At 39.2% G+C, this 24,311-nt stretch overlaps 1 protein-coding gene across 1 annotated transcript in view; it reads left to right on the top strand.

Annotated features, from left to right (window-relative positions):
• Positions 1-4,949: 4,949 nt before the first annotated feature.
• gfpt2 (glutamine-fructose-6-phosphate transaminase 2) overlaps positions 4,950-24,311 on the top strand; it is a 28,348-nt gene continuing 8,986 nt past the window's right edge. The window contains exons 1-8 of the mRNA XM_037675874.1: positions 4,950-5,074; positions 5,937-6,044; positions 10,837-10,941; positions 12,004-12,129; positions 15,786-15,844; positions 17,951-18,085; positions 20,150-20,211; positions 22,381-22,460. Of these exons, the coding sequence (XP_037531802.1) occupies positions 5,068-5,074; positions 5,937-6,044; positions 10,837-10,941; positions 12,004-12,129; positions 15,786-15,844; positions 17,951-18,085; positions 20,150-20,211; positions 22,381-22,460 (682 nt within the window). The 5' untranslated portion in view covers positions 4,950-5,067. The remainder of the gene's footprint in view (positions 5,075-5,936; positions 6,045-10,836; positions 10,942-12,003; positions 12,130-15,785; positions 15,845-17,950; positions 18,086-20,149; positions 20,212-22,380; positions 22,461-24,311) is intronic.

The raw sequence follows: 24,311 nt of genomic DNA on the forward strand, positions 1-24,311 counted from the left end.
TGGTACTGTTAGCAACATGGTACTGTTAGCATCATGGTACTGTTAGCATCATGGTACTTTTAGCAACATGGTACTGTGAGCATCATGGTCTTGTTAGCAGAACGGCTCTTTTAGCAGCATTAGCACAGTTCCATTAGCAGCATGATGATAATGACCGCGGCGACGGACGATGACTGCCCTCAAGAACCGGGCCTGGCAGAAACGGAACATCCAAGGTTTCCCTGTAGAACCAAACTGTTCTGTAGACTAGGTGAAAGAGGAAAAGATAAAACTGAGAATAAAGTAAAATGTTGACTCGCCCACATATTTCCAAATATTCTGTTTATCTGTGTGCCATTAAACGAGGAAGGTAGCATCTCTTTCTTCAGGAAGTTCAAGTCAAGATGATAATATGGAGACATAACAAAACCATTTCCCCCATAAAAGTATTAAAAAGGAGATTTTACAAGGTATTACCACACAGCACGAATGTAAAATAAACAATCCAACTCTTTTGAAAACTGTGTAAAACTATTTCCTTCAGTTCATAAATCAATGGTTCTCATAAAACAATAATTTTTTGTGAACCTTTGAGCTTTTGGGTGGCTCAGGCTGGATAAGGGTGTCAAAGTTCATGCATCGTTCTAATTATGATTCCTGTAAGCCAGCAGAAGAATCCGGTTCTTTGGCTCTTGTCTCTGGTTTTCTCTCAAGCACATCTGTGGCACACGGACACCTGTCAGCAAACGCAGAGGACGGGTTAAAACAGAGGCACAGGTGAATTATTTTCATGTTTGAATTGTATTTCTGACATCAGTGGGGATTCCAAACACAAACGAGATATTCTTAATCTCAGTGGTGCATTCCTGTTCTCCCTCATCCTGTTTGCCCGTACGAGCTGATGCGGTGAGGGAAAATGAGCCTGGAGAGGCGTGTGACTTGGCCAGACACTTGTGCATTCCTTCAACATAGACATGAACTGCAAGCAGACGTAATGTGGCCGGAGAACTCGTGTAGCGCCTGTTTTACGCTGCTCTGAGCTCGTTTTTGAGCCTTTATTGCCGTAATTGGCGGTTATCTCTCACAATAAGAGTATTAGCTTCTAATCAGGGCCTGTTGGTAGCCAAGCAGCAGAATTAAGCTGTCAGTAGCTGCTTCTCACTCACGTTTGGAGCGTTTTTACTTGTTATAAACACAGATGTCCAGTTTAAATAAACATTAAACCAAAGTTTCTTGTTTCTTTAATCTTGTGTTTTTGTTTTTTTTATTGATTGACAGAGGAAGATTTCTACTAGCTTAAAATGATGCTTAAGGTATAGTAGTTCTAATATGATTTACTTTGAGTGATACTCTAATACATTTTTATGATTGTATTCAAACCAGTTTGGGATTCTGGCAGTTTTGTGGGGGCCAAAGAAATTAAAAAATGGGCAATCTTTGGCCCATGGGCCACTGGTCTAATTCATCAGATTAAAGCCCTAGGCTCAAGTTAGATACCCAACATCTTTTCTTGGTCGCAGGTTCCTCAACAAGAGTTTGATTGGTCTCATTTGACGTTCTCTGTTGCACTTTTCAAAGTCAAAGTCACTTTATTGTCAAAAACTGCAAAATGTACAGGACATACACAGGATTGAAATTACATTACTCTCAGACCCCAGTGCAACAATAACCATTTAACATTAAAACATTTAATAAACATAAGCATAAATGTGGTGTTTTGACATCATAATCAAATATTACTGAAAAAAATAAAGTGATAAAAGTATTTTACATTTAAAATAACATCTTGGGGGACAGATAAGATGTTAAGGAGGGCCACATTTGGTCCCCGGGCTTTGAGTTTGACACATATGAGTTAATGTAGATTCTGAAACCGGTCCTTAGTTTGAAAAAGGGTTTCATTTTGTCCCTCTTTTGTAGGTGAGTTTGACACCCCTGCCCTAGCTGAACCTTTACATCAGTGGACTTTAGACGACCAATCAAAGCAGCATCTTTTGCTGAACTTTTTATTTTTTATCACTATACAGTAATCAGAAATCTGGAGTGTCTCCATTCAAATTAAGGTTGCATTAATCCTTATCAAAAGCTTGATAAAGGCTTCCCAAAACTTGGCAATATGCAAGAATGTTGTTCATCAGTTGCAGTTCAGCATCTAACATGATCCTCCCTGGAACACCGGAGCTGGACGTCCTCGGTTTCCCTCCATCCCATTGCACCTAGATAAGAGACTTCCTCACAAACCGTCCACAAACAGTTGAAATTGGCCCCCACAATCTTATGGTGAGAGAGTGAATGGTTGTTTATCTTGTTTGTCTCTGTGTCCCTATGATGGACTTGCGACCTGTCCAGGGTGTCCCCCGCCTCTCGCACAGTGATGGCTGGACATGGGCATCCGTGACCCCTGCAACCCGAAAAGGAAGAAGCGAGTATAGATGATGGATGGATGGATGGATGGATGGATGGATGGATGGATGGATGGATGGAACTCTCCCTCTGTCACACTCGGCACTGGCTCCCCACAGGGCTGTGAGCGGAGCCCTCTCCTCTGTATTCCCATCCACCCCTTCAACCCTGTTATCAAACCTGCAGACAGCCCCACAGCCATCGGGCTCATTACTGGAGGAGATGAGTCTGAGGACAGAGATAAGGTCGGAGAACTGATTAAATGGTGTGAGAAGAACAATTTGTCAGTGAATGTGAGCAAAACAAAAGAGATGTTGTTGGGTTTCAGGAGACACAGAGCAGATCCTGCTCCACTTAATGGTGGAAAGAGTTCCCACATGTCTTGGGAACTACCGTTGCCCAAAACCAATCGTGGACCGCTAACACCACAGCTGTGCTTAAAACGTCCCAGCAGTGACTGTGCTTTTTAAAACTGCTCCACAAGAACAACATAAAGATGTCTGCTGGTGACTTTTTGTCATTCCAACATGTACGACGTCATGGCGGGCAGACTGCTCTGCTGCTGACTGAAGGGCCTGCAGGGAAACGATTGGCTGTTCCCTGCAGGATAACCTGCTTCAGGCGTCTCAGAGAGGCCAGGGACATCACAAACAACAGAACACATCCTGCTCACGGTCTGTTTGCTCTCCTGCCTTCTGGGAGGCGCTACAGGAGCCTGCAAAGTAGGACAGGTAGGGTCAAAAGTTTATTCCCATCAGCCATCAGAAAATGCAAACTCTGACAGAAAAATATCTACATCCTTCAATGCATCTTTATTCAGTTTCTCTATTTTTAATGTACATTTGTGTCTGAACGATGACTTTTTAAGCTTTTGTATCATTTCAGGTGTTTTGCGTGCGGTGATGTGCATGATGTGTGTTGTGTGACTCAGTTCGATGCACTTGTTTTCTGTTTTCTCTGCAACAACTTGTAATTAGCTTGTGCTGCAACGTGGAATGACAAATGACGTATTCTGATTCTGAGATAGGGAACTGTACTGAGGAAAACATGGATTTGTTTGGGCAGATTCAAAACCCTTAAATATTGCAGGAAATTAATTTAATACTAGGATTTATTTTTATTTATTCCTTGGGGAAAAACATCATCCATGGGAATAAATAATGGCAGGTTTCATGTTTGTCTTGAACAGGCTGCAGTTATATATATATATATATATATATATATATATATATATATATATATATACCTCTCAGTGAAACCCAACGTGTTAAAAAATAAAGATGAGTACAAAGTATCATGAAGAAACTCTGCACTGAACTTCCTGATAAGAGTGAAATTATGGCTGGCTGTAAATTTACGTTCACTCTATTCATTTCAACACCAGCTGTTAAGACATTTTTTAATTTATTAATACAGTCATATGAGCACAATATATCATAATACATGTTGTATTTTGAACTTATTATTATTAAAGTTCACATTAGTAATAAAAAATTATATAAAATCCCCCATTTTAAAAAATAAATATAAGTGGAAACCTGCAGGCATAAACTAATAACTTTCAGTCAGGTCATCTGGACAGTTTCTTTTTTTTTTTCCTGAAACGTTTCACCTTCCATCCAGAAGGCTTCATCAGGGCTGGCAGCGGAGGAGGGGGTGTGCCAAAGGCAACATCTTAGCACCAACATAACTGGTTTGTTCCACTTTGGAGTAAGCTGTTGGGGCGAAGAATCAGTTTTGTGTTGTGTGTTTCCTTGACTGATGAAGCCTTCTGGATGGAAGGTGAAAGGTTTCATTAAAAAAAAAAAAAAAAACTGTCCACATGCCCTGACTGAAAATTGTTGGATTGTATACCTGGATTATTGAGCATGGACGTTTTTTGGCTACAGGCATCAAGGGTTTGTATAATCTGAGGGGAGACATAGACCAGTGATAAATAAAATAAAATAATAAATCACTAAATGTGAGTTTTTATGTTTGGCAGTGAGCATTGAACGACTGAAGAGGTATTCAGTCAGGTCATCTGGACATCTAATTGTTGGATTGTATACATGGATTATTGAGCATGGACTTTGCTGGTTTTGAACCAGTTTGACATGACTGTCGATGAGGAAGAGGGTCGAGAGGATGGGGTGTGCCAAAGACCCCATCTTAGCAGCAACATAACTGGTTTGTGGAGTAAGCTGTTGGGGGAAGAATCAGTTTTGTGTTGTGTGTTTCCTTGACTGATGAAGCCTTCCGGATGGAAGGTGAAACATTTCAGCAAAAAAAATAAACTGTCCAGATGACCTGACTGAAAAATGTTGGAGGTATCATACTCTATTTTTATAGTTTATTAAAATGTTCAGTCTTCGTTTTGTTTGGTTTAAAGCTCCACAGACCGGTTCTATAACTCTATTGATGACCCAGAGGTTTATTTAATTCAGATCCTCCATCCCGGATCAAACACCTGACAGGAGGAGCAGGAGCTCCCTGAGCTGGACGGTGGGAGGTGTCCTGAGGAGGTGGAGCAGCCGCCTCTGCAGGAAACACCGTTTAAATGAGCGGAGGAGGGAGGTGGAGGCGAGGGAGAGTGCGCGCTCCAGACGGATTTAACACAGAGTGAAGCATCACTGCAGCTCCACAGAAACCTGAAGCCGTTTTCTCTCAGAAGCTCCTCCAGCAGCCAGGAGACAAGTCCGAATCATGTGTGGTAAGATCTTTTGGTTTTTGTTTGTCATCACGCATGTTGGAAGATTTTGGCGAGGTCGCGCGCTGTGCTGTGGATGGATGGTGCGGTTTGCGCCACGGTGCGCACGAGATTTAGGTGAAAAGAAGAGTAAGTGGTAAAATCAGGCTGTTGAGTCTTCTGGGGTTACTTTGATGCGTTTTACAGGCGCATTAAAAGCGAGAAACTTGGCTTTGATTTCAAGTTAGTGTAGACTGCTGATGAGCTTTACGCGCGGCGGCGACGTGTCAGCGATTACACGCGAGTTAACTTCAGGACAAGGAAGTTCTGTGTGCCAGGTTGTGTTTAAAGGGCCGCTTATCATCTCCCTGATTGTGATGCGCAGTAACTGCTCTCTCTGAGTAATTCTTTAACCCTCCACCAGCCTCTCCTTTGCGGGAGAGACGCTGAGTTTTTATTTTATTTTTAATTTTAGATAACCGCGCCTTGAACATACCAACCTCTGTTCTGCAACACTGTGCGCAATGTGCGCCCATCAATGGCCAGCTGTGTGCCTGCGGGAGCACGCACACGCACGCACACAGTGACACGTTCCTGACACTTCTAGGAAAACACACTATTGACTTCCACTCCCTGCGAGCAAAATCCTACATTAAAAACCGGTTTGGCCACATTTTTACTACTTAAAAAAGGAAGTGAGAACTGGGATTATTATCATCAGATGCTTTCTCAGATGACTTTTTGCTCCAGTTTATCAAATATTTCACTAACTTTTATTGAATGGTAAGAAAGTGGAAAGAAGCCTACGTGATCTGCAGCTGCTTCACTTCTCAGAGAATTTGAGGTTCTGCTTCAGCCTCCTCTCTCTCTCTCTCTCTGTCTAAAGGAATCTTTGCTTACCTGAACTACCGAGTTCCTCGCACCAGGAAGGAGATATTTGAGACGCTGGTGAAGGGGCTGCAGAGGCTGGAGTACAGAGGCTACGATTCAGCAGGTGAGACGCAGCTTCACAGAACTGGACCGCACACCCACATGTCCAACTGAAGGCCCATGGGCCAGACACGACCCTTGTTACAACATTACATGGCCCACAAGATAATATCTTAAAGGTGCTCATTGCAAAGCCATCAAGATCAGATGTAATAATAATAATAATAATAATAATAATAATAATAATAATAATAAAGTAGGTCTGGATGATATGGCCAAAACTTTTATCACGATATTTTTCTTAATTTCGGTCGATAACGATATAATTTGATATCGATATAAACAATATAAAAGCCTCAGAAAAACTACACAAATAAATTAATGTTCACCTTTTTATTTGTACTTAGCCTTCAAAAAATTTGAAATCACCGTCAAATAAACGTAAAACTCTCAACGTTGTCAGTATTAATAGTTTTAACTTTAAACAACAACGTAACCTAACCCATGTAGTAAACAGATGTTTCTCTTTGGATGCAGCTGGGGGTGTTTCAGGGACACGTTGGCTCAAACGTTATTGTTTCATCATCTGATTCTCAGCATGTTCTGTCTGGAACAAGTTAGATGTGTTCCCACCGTCACATTTTGCAGCACATTGAAACCTGCAGTATATCGGATCTTAGCCGAACCACTTCCACACCGTCGAATTGGTTTTTCCTCTCATCAGTTGTGTCATCGGCTTTCTCTTCGCTTGTGAAACCTTGTTCAGTCACAGTCTGACGGTCATGGGCACTCATTTCGAAGCGAAACCTTAACACACGTTGGAGCTTAGCCTAGCCTGCTACCGCTAACTCCTTCGAGCTGTGGTGTACGTCGCCACACACTTACATAGTTGTGTCGCGGCTTTTTCTGTTCGGGTTGAAACTGAAGCGGCTGCTTCAACCCGAACAGAAAAAGAAATGTGTCAGAGAAACGCTGTAATCATATCGAAAATGTGCTTAAAACTCATATCGCCGTTATTTAATAAAAGTATATTGTGATATATATCGATATCGAATTATTGTGTAGCCCTATGATAAAGTAAGAAACATATTGATAGTTAATATGTCCCTATTAAATGTTTGTTAGCAAAATTTGTGACTGGCTGCTAATTACCAGACAAGTTAGTTTACTTATAGGGCTATCCAACTAAATTATTCAGGGGCCACAGTTACAGAAAGCCAAGAACCCTGAGGCCGGACATCCAGCAGTTATTACCATTAAGTAAGTTTGTTTTATGGTTTAAAATCTATTTTATTTAAAAATGAACCCATTGGTGGGCCGAACTGAGTTCATCCGAGGGCCTGATTTGGCCCCTGAACCTCCAGTTGAGTACCCCATACGGTTCAGCCAAAGTGACTGAGTACTCAAACTTATCGGCCATGTTTGTTACTGATTACAGCCATCCTAAAGATGTTCAGTCTTGTGGCTCCAGTTGGATTTTATCTGAGTGCTTTGTTTACATTGAGCGCATACCCACATTTCAGAGTTGATTTCAATATAATTAGAAAACTACAGAAGTAAACTTTTTCAAACTGCACCATTTGATAAAATCCAGGAATTTTTATTATTTATTTTTTATTGCTGTTATAGTTTGCAATGAGTACCTTTTTAAAATAATTAGAACTGACCCCACCAGTCTTTGACAAATCACGTTTCGGTCATTTTGCTTTAATAATTGAGTTTACTTCAGACTTAGGATGACAGTTAGCCAAATTTGAAGCTTAGAAGATGAAGTTGAGGTTGTTTTTTTTAAATATATATTTTTAATCTTTGATTTTGACCTGAAAAAAGCAACAAAGAACATCCAAATAGGACCAATCAGACTCTTGCCGATTAACTTTAAGTGCTCTATAAATAAAATGGGATGGTATGGTAACTGTGAGCAATGAAAAAAAGTCAGGTATCCGTCTTAAAGAGTCAGCTTAAATATAATTGTTTTGTATGCTTTATTAAATATTAGGGGTTTGTTTGGATTTTTATACAGAGATAATGAAAATGCCTTTGTTTGTTTGTCTGTTAGCAAAATATCTCCTGAACCGTTGAATGGATTTCAATAAAACTCATAGAAAGTATTCGTTAATTGCATATCTATGATCTATCTATAGTTTTTGGAATTAACCTGAATCAGTATGGCTGCTGTTGCACCTGATATTTAAAAATACAAAAATGGGTGTAAATCAGCCAAATTTACACACATTGAGCTAAAATTTAGCGTGTCAGTAGCTGAGAGAGTGATACTTTTAGTGTGAACAGCTCGTGCTAGATTTGTGTTTAAACCTCTGCCATTAACTATTCGAGTCGTGTCTGTTAGCAAAATATCTCTCAAACCTGTGGGTAGATTTAAATAGAGACAGAGATCTTTATTTGTCATTTGCATCACATGTGGTACATGTAGTGGAACGAAATTATGTACACATGGTCCCAGTTACATCAAACTCGTGACATCCGTGCATTAAAGAAAATAAAAATGGGTGCAAAACTTTAAAAGTACTATTTGGAAACTTTTTTCTTTTTTTTTTTCTAAACTCTTTTAATTCAGCTCTGAAACCCATTTAATGTCAGTGAAACATTTGGAAACGCCCACAGAGAGGTGTGTCAGAACTGACGGTCAGTGTGCACAAGAGGACAGAGAAGATTTGTGACCGTACAATAAACAGCCTGAGCTGAAGAGAGAAGCGTTCCATTAACAAAATAAAACTGTCATGGTGGGACATCGTTTGCCATAAAACTTGGCAAATGTTCCAATCAAGATTTAGAGGAACTAAACTGCTGTAGGTCTGGCCAGTAAAAAAATACCCCACTCTAAGATGACATAAAGCAGGGGTGTCCAATAGAGTTGCATTCTGTCCAAAAAAATCCGACTCGACCCGGCCTCAGCCCGTAGCCATAAATTCCAAACTTCACCCGGCCCGATGAATTAACAGTAATTAACAAGCCTAAACCCGAACCACCACTCCCCCCCGCGCCCCGGACATTTTAAATTAAGCTTTGACTGCTTATATAATAACGGTCGGCGGACGCACGCGGCTGAATAAAAGGGGCACAAGATCAGAGCTGAGGGGGTGTTTGTCCTTTCATGGCTGTCAAAGCGCATTAAATCCCTGTTTCTGCCTGCATTCTGCATTATTCAGACACGGACCATGCTCTGACATGTCAGATATTTTGGGATCTCATCTGCTTGGGTCGTCAGCTGAGTGCAGCTGAATCTTTTTTAAATGACACCTCCACTTTCTAAAGGAAAGAACAAAGATGTCTCATTTGTTTGAATGTCTTTTTTTACTTTAATTGAACTTTTTTATTTTAACCTCTTTAAAGGCCAGTCAGCGCATGGTGAAAATGGCCGTGTGCGGCAGGTGAATGTATGACAAGCCATGTTGCCATATAATTTGGATTGTCAGCCGCGCGCGTCCGCTGACAGCCTGGCCCGCATATTAAGCACATTATTATGACCCGGCCCTAATCCGTGTCGGGCCGGGCTCCAGGTTCGGGTTCGGGTTAGAAATGACAGCTCTAGTGTCCAAACTCTTTCAAATGTGGGTAAAAACTATCCACATGAAAGGATTTGTAGGCCACCTTAACTCTCAACGTGAGCAATATTTTTGGAGAAAGGACAAAAGTTGACTAACTTTGGTGGAGAAAGAGTTTTAAATTGTTGTAGATTCAAAACAACAAAGCCTCATAAACACTAAGCTATATTTACTTATTTTATTAAAAATAATTTAATTTATTTGATTTGTTGTGTCTGTTTGTTGTTTTCTTGTGTTTGGAAAGTTCATTTAGTCTGTTCTCAGCAACAAAAGTTTAATTTGAGTAAGTGTCTTTTTAAAAAGTGGTCAATCAGCCTCCATAAGTCTGATCAAAGTCCTGAAAGATTGTCCGTCAGTCACTACAACAGATTCAAAGAAGGTTTGATAAAGTTGTTCAACTTGTATGTAGATGATACCATGTTATATTCATACAAATATGTTCAATTTCCTTCTTGATTATTTTATCAACTGCAATATTTAGTCAAGTTTTATGAATCATCATCTAAAAGTCTTTTGGTAGGAATCAGTAAAAGTTTTTGGTGTTTTGTACCATGAAGTGAAAATAAAAAGATTATAGCCAAAGGTTTGTATTTTGTTTAATATTGCTCATTTTGAGAGGATTTATTTTCATCTGTTTTGCTGTTAAACCTTAATTTTATATAAAAAAGGATTGCCAACGAAAGTCTGCATCCATCTCTTAAGCCTGCTGGCCAAAATGATACCTTTCTTAAAATGCAGTTGTGGGCCGCACAATATCACTCCGAGGGCCGCAAACGGCCCACGGTCCGCACTTTGGACACCTGTGGCATAAAGGAAGGAGTGTGAGAGGAAATGTTTTAATTTGTGCATTTAGCTGATGAGCTTTTGGAAGTTGCTTAAACCTTAATAAGGATAATAATCTAAATACCCTAAATGTTTATCACGCTTCATAAAGGCACACCTAGATTAAAAATAAAACCACCTCGTGTTTGTCCATCCTATTTGAACAGGATGAGAACGACTTGGACAAATAATGTATCTGTAACGTCAGCCACTTTTCCATCTCGCCTCGTCTCACACTAGTTTTAAAATATTTGTTGAATGTACTTTCATGAAGGCCACAACTATTTTGTGCCTAAACTACAAAAAAATTAGAACTTGCTTTTCGGTGTTGACGTGTTTCACTTCGCACCTTCAGAAACTGGTTCAGGTTGTTGTGGAGTGAGCAATATCTGCAGAAATGCACACAAAGACGGACGATAAGCTCTGGTTACTGACGTCACGTGTCTCTGCTCCACCACCTGCCCGCAGGCGTTGCTGTGGACGGACCCAAGAAGACGAGCGATGATCTCAACAACTCCATCTGCCTGATCAAGAAGAAGGGGAAGGTCAAGGCTCTGGATGAGGAGATTTACCGTAAGTCTATGCACATCTGAGTTCTTGCATTTTTATTATTTTTAATCTATTTGCAGGTTTTAGTCCAACTAAGTATTGTCCAATGCCATAAAAAGTGGTTAACCAAATGTGTCAGTGTGTGTGTTTGGTGATCTGTCTGTTAGCAAAATATTCCATGAACCCCTGAAGAGATTTTAGTAAAACTCTCCGAAAATAATCATTGGATGCACATCTACAACTCTTTGACTTTTAAAGTTTATTTGATTTAATAAATTTGCCGCAGCCGACTGAACACAGAAAACACGTGAATGGCTTTAACTCAAAATATTTTCTAAATACTGAGCTACAGTTTGGTGTGGTTGTAGCTGAGAGTTATCCTCAACATATACTCTCAGCACCAACAAATGGTGAGAGGTCTTTGTTTAAAACGTTGACTTTAACGGATGGAGTCAACCTTGTTTGTCTGTTAGCAACTTCTTATGCTCCTTTCAGCTTTGTTCTGCTAGTTTCAGCCTATTCTGCTATTTCAGCTACTATTTAGCTGTTTTTATGTTAATTTTAGCTTTTTCAGTTATAATTACACATTTTCTGAGCTCATTTCAGCACATTCCGCTTCCTTATGGTAATTTAAGCTTCTTTTTGCCTTTTCATCTACTTTTCAGCAATTTGTTAATTTCAGCCCTTTTTTTTTTTTAGCTAGTTCCTAATTTTGTATTCATTTCTGCTTATTTAAACATAATTCAGCAAATATGTGTTCTTGCTGCGTTTTCAGGCTTGTTCTTTGATTTCAGCTACATTTCAGCATGTTTTTAGCTCATTTCAGCCGTTTCTCAGCAAGTTCTTCAGCAATAAGCATTCACACTGCATTTTTGCAGGAAATGAAACTTCTCTAGTTTTATTTGTTTCAAAGTACCACAGTCTTGGGATTTTGACCTCATCCACAGTTTGTTTAAGAATTCAAAATGCAAAAACACAGTTTGTGTTTCTTAATAAACTTTTTCAAGTTGGCTGTTAATTTTTTTTTTAATTTATTTTGGCTGGTAATACAGTAAAGGGATTGGTGTTTGTGTTTTGCTCGTCCAGAGAAGGACTTGCTGGACCTGGACGAGGAGCTGTGCACTCACTTCGGCCTGGCTCACACCCGCTGGGCCACACACGGCGAACCGAGCGCTCTCAACAGTCATCCCCATCGCTCCGACAAGAATAACGGTAACGTGAGCTTTCAGACTTTAATGCATGGCCACGATCGCGCAAAAATAATTTATTTAACACCCATCAAAACTCATCATAAAACGCTCTGCAACATTTTCGAAGAATGTGATTCAAACGTGTCAGCTACGCAGTTAAAACGTTCTTTTTTTGTTGCATTTATGGTGAAATACTGCAAGATGGGATTGGCAGAATTACACAGAACAAATGAAATATAAAATAGTATGGCATGGTATAAAAAGCACAGCAGAAAGCTGTTATTTGAGTTGAATTACTTGCATTTAATATAGATTTTACTTTACATTTTACTAAAACTTTGTACTTTATTGGTCAATTAGTGTAAATGTAGTCACAATTCAAAAGCACAATTTGTGTTTCTTAATCAACGCTCTCAAGTCGTCGACAAAAATTTTATTGTAGTAAAAAGAGCAGTAAATATAGAAAATAATAATAGCATAATAATAATATAATACAGTAGTATTACCTCGTTTATCACAGGGTTTAGGGGACCGTCTTCCCCCCGCGATACGTGAAAAACTGTGAATTAGGGATACAGTAGTCCAAATTCAAGATTCACTCCCAAGCTTCCTTTTTCTGTGTAAATTAACAATTTAAATTTTAAATTTAGGAGGAGAAATGTGGGCATGGCACAGAGCCGCAGGTGGCAGAGAGCGGAGATCATGACAGGCTGCAGAGGGAGCTTCTCCCTGCACCTGTGGGCTGCACACATGTGCTAAATCATTTTAAATATTTTATTTTAAATAAACAATCCATGCCGCTCGTGTGACTCATCCATCAATCAGCCAGTTGTGTATCATGTCCACTCTTACTTTGAAAAACCATGAAAGTTGAACTGTGAAGTAGCGAGGGACTACCGTATACTGTACTATACTATGCTATACTAACACTATACAAATAATTAATCCTAATAATACTAATAATATACTACTACTAATAGTATTAATAACAATAGTATAATTATATACTATACTATACTAATACAATAATAATAATAATAATATTAATAATAATAATAATAATACTATAATATAATAATACTATACTATACTAGTACTAATACTAATAATATACTATATTATAATATTAATACTATTCTAATACTATAATATACTATACTATAGTAATACTAATAATACTACAGTAATACTAATACTATAATAATAATATTAATAATAATAGTAGTAAATATATCAGTAAAACTTATTATAAAATAGTATTGTATGACACTGTATGGTATAAAATCCACAGCAGCAATTTGCTATTTGTGTTTACTTACATTTAATATTGTTTGTTTTATTGTATGTTTTATTAAAACTTTATATTTTATTTTGCAATTACTGTATTGTCATTTCAGCAATCACAAAAGTGAAAGTAATATACTGTTTTTTGATTTGTGGTAATTAACTGTTTAGGTTAAAATGATTTATACTTTTACTCGTATACTATCCTAATTTCTACAGACATTTTTAACAAGTTCATCAAACTCTGACTGTTTTCTTTGTTTGAGTCTGTTCATTGGCAGCCTTCAATAAAACATTTTTTTAAATTTAGTATTAAAATAAAAATATACAATGTGTCAAACATCGATTTAACATGCACACATTGTTCGAAGCACATCCATCTTGGATGCATTTTACTGTACTTTATACAAACCAGATTCCAAAAAAGTTGGGACACAAAACAAATTGTGAATAAAAACTGAATGCAATGATGTGGAGGTGCCAACATCTAATATTTTATTCAGAATAGAACACAAATCACAGATCAAAAGTTTAAACTGAGAGAATGTATCATTTTAAGGGAAAAAGTCTGTTGTTTCCAAATTTCTTGGCGTCAACAAATCCCAAAAAAGTTGGGACAAGTCCATTTTTACCACCGTGTGGCATCCCCCCTTCTTCTTACAACACTCAACAGACGTCTGGGGACAGAGGAGACCAGTTTCTCAAGTTTAGAAATAGGAATGCTCTCCCATTCATGTCTAATACAGGCCTCTAACTGTTCAATCGTCTTGGGCCTTCTTTATCGCACCTTCCTCTTTATGATGTGCCAAATGTTCTCTATAGGTGAAAGATCTGGACTGCAGGCTGGCCATTTCAGTACCCGGATCCTTCTCCTACGTAGCCATGTTGTTGTGATTGCTGCAGAATGTGGTCTGGCATTATCGTGTTGAAAAATGCAGGGTCTTCCCTGAAAGAGAGGACGTCTAGATGGGAGCATATGTTGTTCTAGAACCTGAACATAGTTCTCTGCATTAATGGTGCCTTTCCAGACATGCAAGCTGCCCATGCCACAAGCACTCATGCAACCCCATACCATCAGTGATGCAGGCTTCTGAACGGAGCGTTGATAACAACTTGGGCTATCCTTGTCCTCTCTGGTCCGGATGACATTGCGTCCCAGTATTCCATAAAGAACTTCAAATCGTGACTCATCTGACCACAGAACAGTCTTCCATTTTGCCACACTCCATTTTAAATGACCCCTGGCCCAGTGCAAACGTCTGAGCTTGTGGAGCTTGCTTAGAAATGGCTTCCTCTTTGCACTGTAGAGTTTCAGCTGGCAACGGCGGATGGCACGGTGGATTGTGTTTACTGACAATGCTTTGTGGAAGTATTCCTGAGCCCATTCTGTTATTTCCTTGACAGTGGCATTCCTGTTTGAGGTGCAGTGACGTTTAAGGGCCCGGGGATCACGAACATCCAGTAGATCACGAACATCCAGTAGAGTTTTACGGCCTTGACCTTTACGCACAGCGATTGTTCCAGATTCTCTGAATCTTTTGATGATGTTATGCACAGTTGATGATGATATCTTAAATGTCTTTGCTATTTTACGCTGGGTAACACCATTCTGGTATTGCTGCACTATCTTTCTGTGCAACAATGGTGGAATTGGTGATCCTCTTACCATCTTGGCTTCTGAGAGACACTGACACTCTGAGAAGCTCTTTTTATACCCAATCATGTTGTCAATTGACCTAATTAGTGTTAATGGTCTTCCAGCTGTTAGTTAAATGCTCAATTTCCTTTTTCCAGCCACTTATTGCTACTTGTCCCAACTTTTTGGGGATTTGTTGACACTGTGAAATTTTGAATCAACATATTTTTCCTTTAAAATGTTACATTTCCTCAGAGTAAACTTTTGATCTGTCATCTGTTATATTACGAATAAAATATTGACATTTGCCATCTCCACATCATTGCATTCAGTTTTTATTCACAATTTGTCCCAACTTTTTTGGAATCCGGTTTGTACGTTCTTTGTTTAAAACAGGTCTTTCTTGTAAATGAGTCCTGGTGACTCAGTGAGACTAACCTGTATAAATTAAGGTTGAATGAACGGATCTTTATAATATGTATACAGGTGTGTCAGATGTGTGGCTTAGCTTTAAACCAGCTTATGTGTGACAATAAAAATATAAAATAGATTGATGATGCAGACTGTTGGCTGTGACTTTACTGTGTTATTTCTCTGCTTGGAGGTGAAATCTGGTCGGTATTATTCCTCAGTCAGCCTGTTGAACTTGTTTCACTGCACGCTGAACGTGGCATCGTGCTTTATTTATAGTTTGAATTGTTTCCAATGCAAGCAGAGCCCAAACTGACTTTTCCTGAACTGTTTCGTGCTTTCCTCAGAGTTTGTCGTCATCCACAACGGCATCATAACCAACTACAAAGAGCTGAAGAAGTACCTGGTGAGTCGAGCAGAAAATATTGAAACGCTGAGTGACGTTTAGTTGCTAATGGCAACATGTGTTGTACTAGAATCCTGCACATAAAGCAGGAATCAAGAAAGAACACTCTTTAGCCGAGTTGTTGAAGAGTGACGTTATCTCTGTTGCAAAGCGGAGCTTCATGTGTGAGATAATGAATCCAGCATTATTATTAAAGACGATATTTAAACACACAGAGACAAAAGGAATGAAACCCTCAGGTTGTAGGAAGTGGTTTTGAAACAGGCACAGAGGTTAAAGTTCAGATCTTTTGAAGTAGGGTTCTGTGACAAGATAATGAACCGGTGGAAACTTGATAATCATTTACATACTTGGTGTTCAGTTCAACCTTTATTTATACTGGTTAGTCTCATTGAGCCTCGAGGACTCATTTACAAGAGAGACCTGTTTTAACAAAGAACATAATTACCACAGTAGACAATCATGAAACGGCATATAAAATGACAAGTAAATGGAAAAAAACGTATTAAAAGACGAAACAAAAACGGCTACATTATAAAACGATTATAAAATACTCAAAACAGGAACATGTCTGCGTTGGTTTTTGCCATGAACTTAGCAGTTGTTTAAAGTCTCTTTAGAGAGGTCAAGGTCGAGAGCTTCAGATCTTTTTGCAAGATATTCCAGGAAACAGGAGCGGAGTAGGAGAAGACCCTTTTGCCTTCAGTCCTCACTGAGGGAACACTGCAGGTAATAATGTTCTGATACCGCACGCTGTAGCTGCACTCACGCAGAGACATGTAGGAGGAGATGTATGAAGGCAGCAGACCAAGAAGTGATTTAAAGATGAAAATGTACCAGTGAGAGAGTCTGCGTGAAGTTAATGATGACCAGTTAACCAGTGAATACAGGGTGCAGTGGTGGGTACGATAATCACAGCCAGTTATGAATCTTAGTGCACCATGATAGACAGCATCCAACATCTGCAGGGTGCTTGTAGGAGCGTTCATGTAATGATGTCACCGTAATGGGAGTGAAGAAAGGTCACAGTTACAAGGTGTTTCCTAGAGTTCGGAGTTAAACAGGAGCAATTTCTGAAAAATAAACCCAGTTTTAATTTCAATTTCTTTACCAAGTTTTCAACATGAGGCTTAAAAGAGAGATGCAAATCAACCAAGATATACAAGTATTTGTAGGAAGTGACAAACTCAATAGGACCATAATTCAAAGATAAAATAGAAGGAAGAACTGCTGGGACCGACTTAGCACCAGTTTGAGATGGAACAAATCTGACTGGATGATGTTGAACGCAGACTGTAAGAGCTGACAAACCTCAGCAATTGTTCTATCTCGACAATAAACAACTGTGTCATCAGCATAGAAATGTAATGATGCATCAGGGATGATCTGGCCTACATTACCTAGGTAGATTGTGAAGAGGGTGGGTCCTACATGGTGTGTACCTGTGATGTAGCCATGGGGACTGGGCTGTATTATGTACCAAGTACATAAAAGCTAACAAGTCCCTTCATTATACAACCTGCCAGATAAGTTTTAGGTACAAACCCAGTACGTATCACTTATACAGTACATATTCAGTGTGCAACGGTACATAAAGGGATGTCATTTGAGCACCCAGAACAAGTTGATTACTGTATTGCCTTTTAAAAACAACTAAATTTTTAATAATTCATAGCCATTAAAAAAATCCCAACAGTGTAGACGGATTTACATTACCTGGTAGTTCCAGCAGAAATATCTCGTTGAGAAGTGCTACAGTTAGCTGCTGCTGCTATTTGTCCTTTCAAATAACCATAGATTTCTGAGTGTATCACCCTGGAATCCGATGCAGGGTAGTAAGATTTTAAAATACGATAGTGTGCATGTGAACTGCTTAAAAAAGATCATCTTTTTCTTTAAAGAATTGAGTGGTTTTAAGATCCCCTTTAGCCTTGGCCCTGCCTGGAGCAGCTGTGTGCTCATCAATCAGGTCAGATTTAAACTCTGTCCAAAATGAGTTTGCTCAACGAGTTAGATTAAAAAAAAAAGTTTGTTTTATTTTCCTGGAACACCACTTGTTGTGTTATCGTACTTTTTCTCACAAGCTGTGTTTTGGATCTCCCTCAGGCCACCAAAGGATACGAGTTTGAGTCAGACACGGACACAGAAGTGATCCCAAAACTGATCAAATACGTTTATGACAATCGAGAAGATGACGGTGTCACCTTCTCCACGCTGGTGGAAAGGGTCATCAAACAACTGGTAAGTTCGTCCAAACTAACGCACTATAGAAACCTCGATTTAAAGCAACACCATATTATTTCTGTTTATGACCAGTAGCCGGTTTTTCCCTTCAGCTTGAGTGATGGAAAATTCTGAGCTACTTCCTGTTGAGTGTCATAAATGTTGGCCTTGACTGTTTAAATGCAATTACTCATTTAATCCTGCATGAAATGGCATTAATTTCCTGCGCTATAAAAAAAATAATAATCTTGTTGTCAAAAACAGTCGTCATAGCAACTACAAGTGACATTATCAGTCACAGTATCACATTTGTTGTGTGGACGCTTCTGAAGCATTCACACTATTGTGATCCATTTTTCTTCCGTACATTTTTCGGCATCTTTCTCGTTACACAATTTTTGTCATTTTCAACAAATCATATATCAAAACTTTCAGCTCTTTCAGGACAATCCTGCTTTTGACTTTTGATATCGGTGCAACTTTAGCTTGTTGAAATGTTTAGCCTTTTCTGCCGTTTCTTTCTCATAGAAAATGAATTGGGCTCATTTTACATCCTTCAAATCTTTAGATCTTTTTACAACCTTTTACTGCTCCTTTCACATTTTGTTTCAGTTTAGCTCCTTTCAGCTTCCTTGTGCAAATTTAAAAACAAATTCAGCTACTTTCAGCTAATTTTAGCTGTTTTGTGCGCCTTTCTGCTTTATTCTGCTAACTACATTTTTGTGCTTCTAAATTCTTTCTGCTAATTTTGGCTTGTTATGCTCCTTTTAGCTTATTTCTTCAAGTTTAATCTATTTCTGCTATTCAAGCTACTATTTAGCTGTTTTGTGCTAATTTTGGCTTTTTCAGCTAATTCCACATTGTTTTTCACTCATTTAAATTTCAGCCTAATTCAGCAAAAATGTGCTCTTCTTTTGGGTTATTCAAGCGTCTTTCTGCTTTTTAAAGCTACTATTCAGCTGTTATTTGCAAATTTCTGTTTGTTTTTTCAGATAATTTCCCCTTTTTGTGCTCATTTTTACTTCTTTCAGCCAAATTTCACAAAATTGTGCTCTCTCCACTTCCTTCTGCTAATTTAAGCTTGTTCAAACTTTTAAGCTGTTTTTAGCATTTTTAGCTGTTTTCAAATTAATTCAAGTTTTTTGTGGTAATTTCTGCTGCTTTCAGACTAAGTAACGTCTTTCTGATAATTTCAGCATGTTAGGCTCCTTTCAGCTTAATTATGCTAGTTTCAGCTGTTTCGGTTACTATTCAGCTGATTTATGCTAATTTTAGCTATTGCAGCTAATTCCACATTTTTTAGCTCATCTCTTTTCACGTCCTAGTAGTTTAAGTTTCTTTCCGCCTTTCAGCTACTTTTCAGAATTTTTGGGGGTTAATTTCAGCTTCTTTAGCTACTTCCCTAATTTTTTTTGCTCATTTCTGAATATTAACCAGTTTCAGCAAATACGTGCTCTTTCTGTTTTCTTCTGCTAATTTAGGCTTTTTCTTCCATTTCAGCTACATTTCAGCATGTTTTGAGCTATTTTCAGGTGTTTCTCAGCAAGTTCTTCTGCAACAAGCATTCACACAGCATTTTCTCAGGAAATGTTATTTGTCTAGTTTATGTTTCATTCTCTCTGTTCAGATTGTCCAGCCTTACACCACTGACACCCTTCTTTTCTTATGCTCTGTGCCCCCCCCCCCCACACACACACACACACTTTTCTTTTTGTTTTCCTTCCTAAAACCACACTCCCAGCCAGCCAGCTCTACTTCCAGTAAACGCCACAAGCACCATAGCCAATGCTTTCGAAACTTAGCCGATCTTATGCAAAGAACCTCGTGTCTTTTTCTAACTTGCGTTCCCTTCAGACCTTCTCTTTGGTCCCTGAGACTCACAAACCCACAACTTTTGACTCCCCCCCGCCTCCATCCACCCACTGTGGCAAAAACATCATATATTCATGTGCGTGTTTTAAAGTCGTGCACTTTTTCAGAGAACGTAACTGCTTCTCTTCGCCTGTTTTGCCCATCCCATTTATTTATTTTAACAGTTTCCATGAAGCCAACATAAACCTTCTGTTTCTCTTCTGTGTAAAGGAGGGGGCCTTCGCGCTGGTCTTTAAAAGCCGTCACTACCCCGGAGAGGCCGTGTCTACCAGGTTCGTATAAGCTCACGCTGACACATCCACACTCTCAGAGATTTCACTTCTAAGGTTTGTCCATCAGCCGGGTGAGCTGCAGATGACTCACCCCCGTTATTACCCCATGAAGCAATAGATTTTAGGAGACTCCTTGTTTCTGTCTCGTGGCTTATCTCAGCTTACGCGCTCGAAACGCAACATGAGTCCACAATAAGCAGCTGTGCTGTTTTTCATTTGCTCCAGAGAGTTAATTCCCATCTTGTAGCGTTTTCTGAATCTTAAGTCCCGAGGTTGAATTCAGTCCCCTTCTTCTGTTTCTTCTCCCTCCTGGGCCCCCCCTTGCTCCTGGGCTGTGGGCCCATTCCTCCTTTTCTGGGACTCATTAACAGAGAAATGAGTTTCCTGTTTCAGCTTGGGGGGGGGGGGGGGGGGGGGGGGCATGCACCCTTGGCCACATAAAAGTCCAGGTTAATTACTTCTTATCTTTTTTTTATTTTATGGTGTATCCTGGTTCAATGGATGGACACGTCAGGGCAAAGGGAGATTTCGAGTGAGCTAATAAGAGAAGCCACAGCGAAATCAGCAAAGCAACATAGGTGTGTGCTGTAACTTGTGGCTGTATGCAAACAGCTCACCTGATGTGGAGGACACTTCTCCGTACGTCTGAGCTTTGCTGCCAACAGTTTCTCAAGATAATGATCCCTGACACGGACTGAATGAATGCACTGCAGCTCAAGCAAGCAGAAGTTTGTCCAATAGAGCAAGGTAGAATATTTAATAACCAACGCCCATCTGTTGTTATCAAAGGTCAACACCGCCAGCAGTCTTCATTTCAGCTCGTTTCCTTCAGCCAATTTTAAATGCCTTGCCCAGCCGAGTTTTTCTTTTAGTTATCCAACGTAAGTTTTTCAAAGAAGAGCATACTTGCCTGCTTGGTCATCCTTTGACTTAGAAGCCGTTCGTCTTCATTCCATTCTTTTTTTTTTTTTTTTTTAACAGCGTTGTTGTATTGAATTGTGAACACATGTTTTCTTTTTTTTAAATTATTTGTGAGCTTCTTTTGTTAAGTTCCACACCCCTGAAACAATCAAAGGCTTTGCGTCAATGCGGCTCCACAGAGGAAAAAAAAAAACGCTGCACAGAAAGTAAAGAGGGATCAACCCGAGAAAGACACAAACAAAGGAGAGGTTCACATATTTCAAGATCTGGCGTCAAACCCATCTGCAACCGTGAGGGTTTACTGAAAGGTTTATGAACTATTAATCTATTAATGTTGTTTGAATGAGCCTAGTTTGACAAACAGGGTTTAAAATCGGGTCCAGTTAAGAAGCTTGTGTCTAGTCTGAGTCCAAGATCACAACAGACCAGAGCTACTCGACTAAACTGCTCAGGGGGCCACAGTTACTGAAATCCAAGAGCTCAGGGGCCGGACATCCAGCAGTTATTGTGATTAAATAAGTTTGTTTTATGGATTAAAATCTAGTTTTATTTAAAAATAAACCCATTGGTGGACCGAACTGAGTTCACCCGTGGTCCTGATTTGGCCCCCGGCCCTCCAGTTGAATAGCCCTGCTTTAGACTGCTGCTGCCGTAAACATCTAAAATATAAAACACTGTTTCCAGCTTCTACGTTGTGTTAATTTTAGGATATTCCTGCTGGAAGTGTCATAAAAGCTACAGCTGCAACGTTAGCTGCTATAAATGCTAACTGTGCTTGCAAAAAAAAAAAAAAACGTGGAATCAAATCTGTGTAATGTGACATTAATGAAGATAGCCTTTGCATCATGCTATAAGAATTTTTTTAGATTAAAGTTTAAAAGGGCAGTAATTCTCTTAGATCTTGGTCCAGCTGTGACAAGCGCTTCACTTTTTATACAAACTCGTGAGCAGGTAAGATCGCCTTTGTTCATGCATGGCACACTTTTTAAAATACCTGAACTATCCCTTTAAGGTGACGAGGAAGGGAATGAACAGTAAAAGCGTGAGAAAGTTTTGTTTAATTTAGGAAAGACACAACAGGATTGGATGTTGGGATATTTAGCTCCGTGTGTGATTGTATCTGACACTGAAGAGTGTGTGGACGCCCTAATCGTCCTCCTGCTAACCCAAACCACCTTCTCTGTTGTTACTAAACCCAACTCGCCCCCCCCCCCCCCCCCCCCCGCCTGCTCCTTCTTGTCTCGGCAGGAGAGGAAGTCCGCTGCTCATTGGCGTGCGAAGCGAGCACGAGCTGCCCACTGAGCACATCCCCGTCCAGTACAACAATGGTGAGCTTTATCCATCCCTCGTTGTGCCCTCATCCACATTCACTGCAGCTTAAACCTTTGCTTCAAGTCTAAAGTGTGGGGGAATATACGTTGGTATTGTTGTCTGATAGAATGTGATCGTACTGTTTCTGGATAACATCTGCTTCCTAAACATCAGAACTCTCTGTCCTTTGCTGTTTATTCTGCAACAAGTCTTTTTTTTTTTTTTTTTTTTTTTTACTGAACTTTTCCAAGAAGTAGATTTTATAACCAGGGGAGATCTGCATGAAGTCTGATAAGAAAAAAAAAAAAGCAAATATATTTGCTGATAAAAATAAAAAATCACATTTTCTAAAAAAGAAACGGGAGAAACCGATATTTTTTTGTGTGCATTTCTTTATTCCACTTGTCAAAATACATCAAATCCTCTTTATTCCTTCTTTGCTTCTGTTGTTTCAGATTTGTTTATTGTCAGATCAGCAGAAGCTCTGAATATTAACCATGCAGGTGAAGCTAGGTGGAAAATTTGACTGTGGAGTCCCATTTATCTGACAAAAAGTACTTTAAACTTTTTAAACTGATCTTATTTTAAATCAGAGATAAGTAAATGATATAATGACAATTCTGCCAAGGCTATTTCAAGTGTCTGGTTTGTTGTTATGGACTTACAGGAGCATTATTCTCTATGCTGGTCTTTGGAGGACATACAGTTGTGATGACAGCTCCAGTCAAATGTCTGGACACACCTTCTCATTCAAATGAAAAGGTGTCCAGTTGACCGGGACTGGGAACAAGCTGCCGTTCACTAATACAAACCAATGGAAATCTGTGACGTTAAACTGAGACGTATCTGAGTTCCAGTAGTTTCCCTAAATAATGTGCTCATGTCGTTTAAAAAGGTGACACAAAAACGGACTTTGGGTGTGAACTAACGTTAGTGTTTTATTTTTGATGATCCATTTGTTTTTAAGAAAGTAAAGACAGTTTTGTGAGCAGTCAAGTTTTTGTGGCTCTGTTTTTATAAATACTTCAAAATCACGACTCAAAGAAAGGAAGTACAGTGGTCCCTCGTTTATCGCAGGGGTTACGTTCCGGACCACCCGCAATAAGTGAAAAGAACCACAAAGTAGTAATACTATATTTATTTTAGTATTTATATATTTTAAAGCTTTATAAACCCTCCCCACACTCTTACAATGTTCTAAACTTTTAAACCCACATCATTTTAACAACATACGTATGTTATTGTACAGTACTGTAAAATTTTATATGGGGACTCACCAGCCTTGGTCCAGTTCTGGTCCAGTTCTGATCGGCTCTCTGCATCCACTGAGCGCCAAAGTCACTATAAATAAGGACCGAACTTTTTAGTCCGGTTCGGATTGAATCAAAACTGCCCCTCCATTTCGGTAAAAAGCAGCAGCTGGATGCTCTGTTGGCTTCTGGATAATGTAGTTCTTTTGGACTGGCCTTACAGTGTAGGTTTATTGAGAGAAAACTACAAAATGGCGGCACCTGTCCGAAGTATTTTGTTTTTAACATTTTACTGTATCCCGTACCGTCCCAATCACGTGAGTTAACATTAAAGTTGACAATCGTGTCGTGTACAAGCTTTATTTTTCAAATTATTTTTGTGTCATGTACAATCTTACTTTGAAAAACCGCGAAAGAGCGAGTCCGCAAAAGTCGAACTGTGAAGTAACGACGGACTAATGTGTATTTTTTGCTGCTCACGAAATTTCAGATTCAGACAACTTTATTTATCCCCATATTCAGTTTGGCAGTTTAAAGATTTCCACGCATACGCACATACATATGCTCATATACCTGAAAGCACAACAAACAAACAAAACAAAATAAAAGTATTACAGA

Source organism: Nematolebias whitei, chromosome 4, assembly GCF_014905685.2.
Source record: "Nematolebias whitei isolate Nwh7 chromosome 4, NemWhi1, whole genome shotgun sequence".
Taxonomy (NCBI): Eukaryota; Metazoa; Chordata; class Actinopteri; order Cyprinodontiformes; family Rivulidae; genus Nematolebias; species Nematolebias whitei.